Source organism: Stenella coeruleoalba (assembly GCF_951394435.1).
Source record: "Stenella coeruleoalba genome assembly, chromosome: X".
Lineage (NCBI taxonomy): Eukaryota > Metazoa > Chordata > Mammalia > Artiodactyla > Delphinidae > Stenella > Stenella coeruleoalba.
The window spans coordinates 20,769,889-20,779,942 of record NC_137152.1 but is presented as its reverse complement, the minus strand read 5'-3'; the positions used below and the strand labels follow the sequence as shown (position 1 = coordinate 20,779,942).

Below are 10,054 nucleotides of genomic sequence, written 5' to 3'. Positions count from 1 at the left end.
GTTTCCCTAGTGACTAATGATATTGAGCATCTTTTCATGTACTGTTTGGCCACTGGTATACCCTCTTTGTAGAAATGTCTATTCAGGTCCTCATCTCCAACTTATGAGGGAGGCTTTGGATATTGACCTCCTAGGTAAGCTCACTCATTGGTGTATTTATTCAGAGGCCAGTCTCAACACACCATTAACAGATTCCAGAGTTGGACTTGAGGGCACACTGGGGAAGTCTCAGGAGAAAGGAGCTCTAACGTGGGAAAGTGCTGGAGCTGAACACACGTGCTGGGACCAGGGCAGTGAGCTTTCAAGGAACCCTGGCGCGAGGGGCAGGAGGACTCTAGATAAACGAAGCCCACAGACAATCCCCAAATTACGGTTTATTCTTGTATTAACCTTCCTTCATCAGGACTGTTTATAGTCCTTTGGCTACAGGGCTTTTTGTTTGCTTGCTTGCTTTTTATTTTTTAAATTGCCTGAAATACAGTTTGAAGTAGTGAGGAGACAAGTGAATTAAAGGATACTAGGTCTCCCTCAGGCCGGGAAGAGTGGAACAGTGTGGCCTCTAGACGAATTCAGACCAAAGGTCTATTCCCAGCTCTGTCACAAGTCTTGTGAACTTGAGAAAATTGCAAGTTCATCATCTGCAAAGTGAGTCTGATAAGCCCTATCTTGTAGAGCTGTTGTAATATACGTGATGTTTGTAAAGCACTTGCAACAATGGTCTTTCAAGCATGGCATTTATTACTACGATAACTATGACCCCAGACCATAATACCAACTCTTTGGGATTTTTTTCTTTAATCTCATGAGATGTCAGAAAATACGATACGCAGCACCTTTGGAACGAACAAAACTGGTTAGACACTGAAACTATGTAAAACTTCCCCATTTGTAAATATGTCATTTGAGTGTAGAGGAATCTCTCCCAGCTGGATGCTACTCAGAGGTTCTAGAATTTGCGTCAAGGACCAACAACTTCCCTCCCAGGTGCCTTTTCATCCAAACCACCCCTAGTTTCATTATAATTTCACCACCACCAAAAATTGTAGCCTTCCTTTGGAGTTCCCCAGATTACACTTAAGGTAAGTAGTAGAACATCCCTTTAAGGGAGTGGCCTCTGGCCCTTTGACCCCAGTGCAAAGAGTGCTATCACAGTGGCTTCTTGACATCTCACTTCAAGGAAGTATCATCCTTGTTTCTCAGAAACTCCCTGGAGGCGATGGGATTAAAACACCTAGTTTGTGCACTGTGTTCACCTGCACTGGGACAGGAACACGGAAGCCATTTTATTCCTGCCCCGAGTGGAGATTCTCTCTGTTTTACCCACAGTCGCAAAGTAAAAATTCAGGGTAAGCTTCCATTCCAGTCTTGAGTCTGTCAACTCTGAGGCCCACCATCTAAGGGTCCCACCCTCCCCCACCACAATTCACTCGGCCTCATTTAGCCCACCATCCCGCCTAACTTAAAATCACCTCCTCAAGGGAACTGCAGTGTCCCAAAGCTCCAGACTTCCTTGCTTCAGAGCATTTACACTTGACTGCTCTCGTCTGGAACCTCCTCTCTTTCTCACCCCTTGTTGTAACTTGCCATTTATTTAGGTCTCAGAGTGTGTCTCACCATCTTGACGTGGCAGCAGCTCCTAGGCTCCGAAGGTCTATGGACAGTGGCTCAGTCTTCTTTTTCTTACCATCCCCAGTTCTGCCACGGAGCCTTCCAAAGAGCAGCTGCTCAATTAATGGTTGGGAATAAGAGTGGCAACGATAAGGATGTCTACTTTATTATTTAATTTCTCTCACAATCTTGAGTAATCTAAGAAAACATCTTTCAGGTTTACAAAAAGAAGCACTAAAAGAATAAAACAAACCAAAAATGTACCACCATGTACGCTTTTTCTTTTCTTTTTTTTACTTGACCCGCATGATTTTACTGCCGAGTCTATTCACAGTTCCATGGAAATCCCTCTTCCATTGCTGTGTTTTCTTGTTCTAGGTCATAAAAAAAAAATGGAAGGTTTCTAAATTTGTTTTATGAAATATGAAAACTTTAACTTGTACCTGATAAAAGTAATGAATATGCGATCCATACTGTCACCGGCAGAATGGCGATTTCCTGGGCTCTTGCCCTCCCAAAGAGGAAGAGTTCAGTCGAGAGGCGTAGAGCAGTTTTAAGCAGCAAGAGTTCAGTTAAGCAGAGCAAAGGTACGCTCCCGAGAAAGCAGGAGAGCGGGCTGTCTGGAAACCAGAAGCAGCCCCGCGATGGGGTAGGGCTGTGTTTTGTAGAGTGGTGGTCCCTCCCTGTGTCCTGTGTTATTTGACTGACAAATCGATCGACAGCTTTAGGCTATATAACTTTCCTGCTAGTATGCAGGCACTTACCCATAAGCACCCAAGCAGAACCCATGGGGTGGGGCGGGGAAGCAAAAGCCGCAATGCTAAGTTATTACAAGTGAGGCGTAATGAACCCTGGGTTACCTTGAGTCACCTTGTAGGTCTTGGTGCGCCTGCGTCAACCTGTGCTGGCGGTTTTGTCTTGCTTGGTCCTGGTATGGCTGGAAACCTAGCAGTGGTCCTTGACCACGAGAGGGAGGATCTCTGGGCATGCTGCAACCACCAGTGTCCAGGTAGGGGAGGGAAAGGCGAACCGTCCAGGATGGGGCAGGCCCGCTCGTGTGTGACTCGCTCTCCTCACCTTGGCTCTGGGCACCCTCTTCAGATCCTGGGCATGAAACCCCTGCATCACGAGAGCTCGTGGCTGGGTCTCCCTGAGGCTCCTGGCGAGTGCCAGCAGCAGGGGAGCTCGGGGGAGTACCCCGAGAAACAGAAGCGGGGGAGGGGGGCGACTCTTCTATCTCTTCTGCTGCCGCCGCCGCCTCAGTGACCTGGGAACCCTTGAGACTCTGAGTCTGCCCCCGGGCCTGGTGGCGTTTCTCGCGGGCACGGCGCTTGCTCTTCCGGCCCCGAGGCATGATGACACAGGTCAGGGCCAGCAGGCGGGAGTGTGAGCAGGAATGCAGGCAACGAGGGCACCTGGGGGAGGGACAAGGAGATGCTGTGAGCACCTTCAGCGGGGAGATTCCTCCCTGGCTTTAAACAAGGCCGCCTCTGCAGGGTTCTTGAGGGCACTGCCCGAGGACCCACAGGGCTCCTGTTCTCCTGCTCAGCCTGTCCCCTGAGACCCCTGTGGAGGACGGTAGAGTGAGCCTTGGGCTACAGGCTGCCAGCCTACCTGAGTGTCACTGGGGTGACAGAAGGGGCTGCCAGTGGGACCTTCCGTGTCCTAGGGCGGGGAGTCTGCTCAGTTCATCTTCAGGATCTTTAGGTGGACGGCAGCCAGGGCCTGGGCTTCCTCCCCTCTTTTGCTCTGCAGTTGACACCTCAGTGGTCCCGGGGACCCATGAGGAGGAAGTGAGTGGTGGCCCAGCTCACCGGCCTGACGGGGAACACCGTGCTGACAGCTCTGTGGAGTCCTTTCTATCCTGGGATCACTGGGTCCTCAGTCCCTATTCAGTGCTCTCAGCTGGCTTCACGTAGGGCCTGGGACCCACCCTTCTGCCCTCTGATGGCTTTACCTTCAGGCTAAGGGTCTCACCTCCCTTAGACCTGATGTAAAGGAGCCTCGGCCCGACTGCCCTGTCCTGAGCCTTCAAGTGCTGAAAGCAGGGGCAAGGCTAGACTCTTTGTCATCCCCACAGCTCAGCGGGTGGGGCATGTTCCCCTTAGTCGTCACTCAGGGTTCTCAGTTTGACTCCTGGGAAGGCCTGTGGCTCCTGTCTCTTTACCTGAGGACATGTGCTCATAGAAAGGCCCACTGCTCTCTGAGAGCCAACAGAAGAAAGTGAGGGTAGCCTGATGTCCCACGTCTACCTGTGGTCTCTGAAGGCAGGAAGCCGGGGCCGGCAGATCCAGGCCTTATTATGCTTGGCCGCGCCGGTCCTCACTCAGGCCCTTCCTCAGTTTGACTCCTGGGAAGACCTATATTTCTCCCTCTCTTCACCTATTACCGTCCCCACTTCTCTGTCACCCTGGGAGGAGTTAAGGGTTGCCTCTGCTCGGCCTGACATCTCTCCAGGCGTCTCCCAGGACTGACAGCAGGGGAGAGATGATGTGCTGCCCCCATTGTTATGGTTTTCATGCTCCACTCCAGCCTTAGGTCCTCACCCCAGCTCCTAGCACAACCTGGAAATTTCCCCTGTGCTGAGTCACCAGCCTCGGAGCAAAGTCCTCACCACCCTGAGTCCCCAGAAGTAGAAGTCAGAGTAGGCCACGTGTAGCCACAGCTATTTCTGTGGGGCTTCTGAGGACTAACACAGAGGGCAAGATTCCCCGGGCTCCGCTCTTCTGGGGTTTGTGACCTCAATAGTCCTCACTCTGTCAGGATCTGGGACTCTTCCGTCTACCGACCTGAGTCCTCCCGAGCCGGAGGCAAGTGGGTGACACATGGAACCACCCCTGCCTGGGGCTTCCCCGGGCCGAAAGGGTGGTGGGGCTATGTGTTTGTTCCTCTCTCTCTTCGGTTGGGCGTTCCCCTTGGTCCTCACTCGGAGTCCTTACGCTGGCTCTTCCCGTGACCTAGAGAGGCCTGTGCTCTCATACTACAGCCTTTACTTCCCCGAGACCACCTAGGAGGATGTGAGGGTTGCCTCACGTGGGCATGACTGCCTGTGGTCACTCCTGGCCGACAGTAAGGGAGGGATTCTGTGGCGTCCCCGCTTTTATGACTTGGGTGGTTCCCTCAGTCCTCATGGTCCTCTGCTCGACTCTTGGCATGACCTGGAATTCCTCCCTGTGCTCCCCTGAGGCTGGCCCCTGGGACCAAGTGCCTCATCTACCTGAGACGCTCTAAAAGGAAAGGCGTGGGGCGCACCATGCCAACATTCCTGGATTTGCCAAGGGGAGGTATCCAGTGGCAGGGCTCTGCTCTAGGTGGAGTCCCTTTATCCTCATTTAGAGTCACTAGATTTCCAGTCTCTACTGAGTGAGGCTGTTCCCCATAGACCAAGGCCCTCGCCTCCCCGAGACCACCCCCAGTGGAAAGAGGGGGCAGGTCAGCCAGAAAGCTTTGTCCTGGGCCTCCTGGGGCTGACCTCAGGGGCGGGACTCTGCATTCTCCTCTGTTCTGGAGTGAGTGGTCCTCTTGCTCCTCATTCAGGGTCCTCATCGTGATGCCTGACCAGACCCAGGACTCCACCCTCCACTCCCCTGAAGCTGTGCTCCTCAGCACAAAGGCATTACCTTCTTGGGAATTCTGAATTGGAAGTCAGGATGAACCAGATCTGTCCAAAGCTGTTGGGGTCTTCTGAGGAGCAGGACTTTACAAGGCCCCACTCTTCTGGAGTCAGTGGCCCCTCAGTCCTAACTCAGGTTTCTTACCTTGACTTCAGGTAGCATATGGGACTCCACCCTCCCTACTGTCTGTCTGCCAGCCTCAGGCCAAGGCTTTCACCTTCCTGAGACACCAGAAGGGGAGATAAGAGACCTATTCCCTGGCTACTCCTGTCGGGGGCCTCTGTGTGGTCCCCTTTGTTATGGGGAGTCCACTCATCGGCACCCAGTGTCCTCACCCTGAAGCAAATTAAGGCCTGTTAGGATCTCCTACTTGGGCAGAATTGGAGATGCTGCCACAAGACCAAGGAACTCACCTCCCTGAGAACCTCTCCACCCTTGCCCCGGAGGAAAAGAAGGGGTACCTTCAGACAGGCAGCTCTGCGCATGGCCACACAAGGGAGAAAGCAGGGTAGACTTTGTGGGGCCCCCTTCTGTTCTAAGGTCCTCGCCTTGAGTAACTATCAGAGGCTGGGACTCCTCCCTCCCCTGACCTGAGGACACAGCTCTTAAACCAAGACTTTTATGTCCCTGAGAAACTTGAAGAGTGAATGAGGAGATGCTGATCTTTTCAGGGTATCTGACATTGCATATGTAGAAGACCCCATTGTCACCGAAAAAATTTTTTTTTTATTCATACCATTCACTTATTCAGCGTTACTGTTACTGTATTCCAAAACAGTGCTTTGGGAACAGGGCCCCTTTTATCCCATGAGATACATTTTGGAGTGGTGAGAAGAAAAATGAATTAAAAGACGTAAGGTCTGGCTTAGGCTGGGAGGAGTGGAAGAGTGTAGGCTCTAGACTATTCCAGACCAGGGGACTAGACCCAGCAAGGTCACTTAATCAGTCTTGTGAACTTGAGACATCTGCAAGTTATTCACCTGTAAAGGGAGTCTGCTAAATCCTATCCTGCGTGAATGTTGGAATGTTATGTACTACATGTAAAGCAGTGGCATACTCATTAAGCAATATTGGGTTTTTGATGAATGGCAGTTATGATATGATTATTATGAACCCCGAAGTGCCACCCTCCCATCAGAGTTTATTTTTAATCCAGTAGGTAGCAGAGAATATGCAGTGCACTAGGGCAAAAGAAACAAATACTCACAAATGAGGTAAATCAAAGTATCTTTTATTTCTACCAAAAGAAAGTTTAAACGAAGTAAGGCAAACCATGAGTTAAATGGCTTTTACTCTCTGTTTTCTCCATTTTTTGTTTCTAAATATTTTCTGTGGTCGCCTTTCACATTTCCATGAAAATCTCTATTGCAGTGCCATGTTTTCTACTTCTGGATCATACAGAAAATATAGATGGTTCGTTTTTCTGTTACATATACCAAAACTGTAACTTTAGAACTCTTTAAACAGCAATAAATATGCAAGCAATGTCATTCACGAATTCTTATTCTTAAGAAAACACACTATCTATTACAAGAAAAAAATTTTGAAAAAACCTAAATCAATCAATCAATAATATATAGAAGTTACTAGTTTAAAACAGGAAGATAAATAAGATCTATACTTTGTTCCCTCCATCCCTACTACTCTGCACTATTTAGGAGCCTGACTGCTTTCTTCCAAAACAAAGTGAACTAACTGCCCGCGGCCTCCCTCGCTACATGTGGGAGGAGCTGCGATCCTTGGCCTTGGAAGGGGCTCTGCCCTCAGCAACAGCTGCAGCCCTGGCCGCGGCTCTCACTCTTGCTCTCTCTTCCGCATCTTTCAGAGCCTCCTCATAGAGATCTGGTAAGGCACTGGGGACGGTACCGATGATCTTGGCCAAAATCTCCAGCACTTTCATCTTGCTGGTTTCAGCGTGGGCTCTCGGGCCCCACAGGAACTCATAGCGTGGAGGATGGCTGTTGGGCACCTGGCGGTATGTCAGGTACTTTTGCTGCACGAAATCTTTGCTGATGAGCCTCCCGGGATCCCCGAAGATCAAGTGCCTCCTCCCAGCATACAAACCCAACGCATTGAGGAATTTCCAGAGCTCCTCTTCGGTGGCACAGTTGCCCTTCATGAAGATCGCGCCCAGGACAGTCATCAGGAGGCCGGACGTGGGCATCTTGAACTCATCACTCGGACTTGCGTCGCTGGGGAGGACCATCTTCCTGATGAGGGTGTAGGAGTGACTGCTGGGGTCGACTTCCTTCAGCTCGAGGCCAAAGACAGCCTCCATGATATTAGAGGCTCTGCTGAGGATCTGAGGGAAGCGCTTCTTGTACTTCTTGTTGAGAGTCTTCAGCAGTGCTGCCTGCAGGATGGGCTCCTTCGTCTTGTACTTCTCCAGCAGGATCTCCACGAACATTGTGGACTTCCTTCTCAGAGGATCTCTGCAACTGCTGCGAACGGAAGGTGCTGCCTGGGAGGTACCTGCACTTTTCTCATCTTGGCTCTGGGCACCCTCTTCAGATCCTGGGCATGAAACCCCTTCATCACGAGAGGTAGTGGTTGGGGCTCCCTGAGGCTCCTGGTGAGTGTCAGCAGCAGGGGAGCTCGGGGAAGTATCCCGAGAAACAGAAGCGGGGGAAGACGGCGACTCTTGTATCTCTTCTGCCGCCGCCGCCGCCGCCGCCGCCGCCGCCGCCTCCTCAGTGGCCTGGGCACCCTTGAGACTCTGAGTCTCCCCCCGGGCCTGGTGGCGTTCCTTGCGGCCATGGCGCTTGTTCCTCCGGCGCCGAGGCATGATGACACAGGTCAGGGCCAGCAGGCGGGAGTGTGCGCAGGAAGGCAGGCAACGAGGGCACCTGGGGGAGGGACAAGGAGATGCTGTGAGCACCTTCAGCGGGGAGATTCCTCCCTGGCTTTAACCAAGGCCGCCTCTGCAGGGTTCTTGAGGGCACTGCTCGAGGACCCACAGGGCTCCTGTTCTCCTGCTCAGCCTGTCCCCTGAGACCCCTGTGGAGGACGGTAGAGTGAGCCTTGGGCCACAGCCAGCCAGCCTTGCCTGGGCGGTACGGGGGTGACAGTGGGGGCTGGCAGGGGAGGTAGGTCCCCACGGTTCCCATTCAGAGTCAGGATGACAGTTGTTGCCAAGACCCCCACCCCCACCCCCTCCCCTCTGCTGCTCTGAAGTTCACACCACCATCTTCCACGACACCCAGGAGGAGGAAAGGAGGGAGCGTTCAGCCCACCACCGAAGGGTCCTGGGACCCTCCCTTCTGCTGCCTGGTGGCTGCCCCTTCAGAACAAAGCTCTAACCTCCCTCGGACCTGGCAGAGGAAATTACGGGCGGTCTCAGCCTGAACCTGGCAGAGGAAAGTACGGGCAGTCTCAGCCTGACAGTCCTTTCTTGGGAGTCTAAGGGTTGACAGGAGGGGACGGGCCACAATCTCTCTTGTCCCTTCTCTTCGGGGTGGGTGACTCCCTCAGTCCTCACTCGGGGTCCTCCCTGGACGGCCGGTGCAGCCTGGAGCTCCTCTCTTGCCCCGAGGGCCATCTGCTCGCACCAGTGCCGGCACCTCCTTGCGTCCCATTCGGAGGCGGTGAGGGTGACCACGCGGCCGCACGTGGCAGAGTTTTACCAGGCCTGCAGCGTGCGGCAGACAGGGCGAGGCCCTGTGGCTGGCGGCCCCACTGGCCCTCACTCAAGGGCTTGGGCTGACTCTTGGGAGTGCTTAGGACGCGCCTTCTGCTGGCCTGCACCTCCCCTCTCAGACAGCAGCCCTCCCTCCTCCGTGTGTGGCCAGAAGGAAGCGGCTGACAACAGGGGAGGGGTTCTGAGGTGCCCTTGCGACGGGGAGGACGGTCCTCGCCCTGACTCCTCCCGTGCCCTGGAAATCCTCCCTCTGCTGACCTGCGGCCAGCCCCTCAGGACAAGGCCCCCTCCTCCCTGGGCCTCCCGCGTCTGTCCGTCCGTCCGCGTTCGCACTGAGGGAGCCCCTCAGTCTTTAGACCTGCCCGGAGGCTCCCGGGCCGACGTCAGGGGCGGGGTCCGCGTGGCCGCCATTCTGGGGTGTGGAGCCCCTCGGTCCCCACGAGGGTCCCGTCCTTCACTCCACAGGGCCTGGGGCGCTCCCTGTACTGAGCTGAGCCAGGGTCCACCAGCCTCAGAGCGAGGCCTTCCTTGCCCGAGACCCCGCTGGGGAAGCGGATGGACTTTGGGCCTAACAGCCAGGCCCGAGCCTCTGGGGCCGAGAGCAGGGGCGGGGTGGGCGGGGCCTGTGTGGCCGCCTCTTTTTGGAGGGAATGCGGATTGGGGGTGTCGGGGGCGTGTCCCCGCACTTCTAACTGGGGTCACCTCACACCTTGACACCTGACGAGACGTGGCACTCCTCTCGCGGCTCACCCTCGCTGGACGGCAGCTCTGAACAATGTCCTCGCCCCCACGGCGCGCTTAGGAGGACGTCACATCCGGTCATGCGCATCTGGGGTCCAGGAGGCCAGCAGGGGCGGGGCGGGGCCGGGGCAGGGCGGGACAGGGCGGGACGGAGGTGGGGGGGGTGTTTCTGGGGGAGCTTCCCGCAGGCCTGGCACGAGGGCCTTTCATTGACTCTTGGCGGGTCCTGGGACATTTCCGTCTGCTGAGCTGAGTCAGCAGGCGTCACAGCTTGGCTCTCATTTCTGTCGGCGCCTCCAGCCGGAAGTATCTGGGGCCTTGAGCCTCACAGCCATGCCTGGGTCCCCCGAGACTGACAGTGAGGGCTCTTTGGGGCCCCCTCTTCTGTGGTGGATGCTGCTCTCAATCCTCTCTCAGTGTCTTCTCTTGACTCCCTGTAGGTGCTGGGCTACCT

General features: G+C 54.3%; 1 protein-coding gene across 1 annotated transcript; it reads right to left on the bottom strand.

Moving 5' to 3' along the window:
- Window positions 1–6,365: 6,365 nt before the first annotated feature.
- LOC307180406 (melanoma-associated antigen B4-like) lies at window positions 6,366–9,684 on the bottom strand. The gene is made up of 2 exons (XM_079910647.1): window positions 9,569–9,684; window positions 6,366–8,068 (listed from the first exon to the last, which is right to left on the bottom strand). Exon 2 carries the CDS (start codon window positions 8,005–8,007, stop codon window positions 6,937–6,939), a length of 1,071 nt encoding a protein of 356 aa, XP_079766773.1. The 5' UTR covers window positions 8,008–8,068; window positions 9,569–9,684; the 3' UTR covers window positions 6,366–6,936.
- Between the last annotated feature and the right edge of the window lie 370 nt (window positions 9,685–10,054).

Excerpts from the sequence above, each read along its gene's own strand:
- LOC307180406 (XM_079910647.1), bottom strand. The coding sequence starts at position 8,007 with ATGCCTCGGCGCCGGAGGAACAAGCGCCATGGCCGCAAGGAACGCCAC.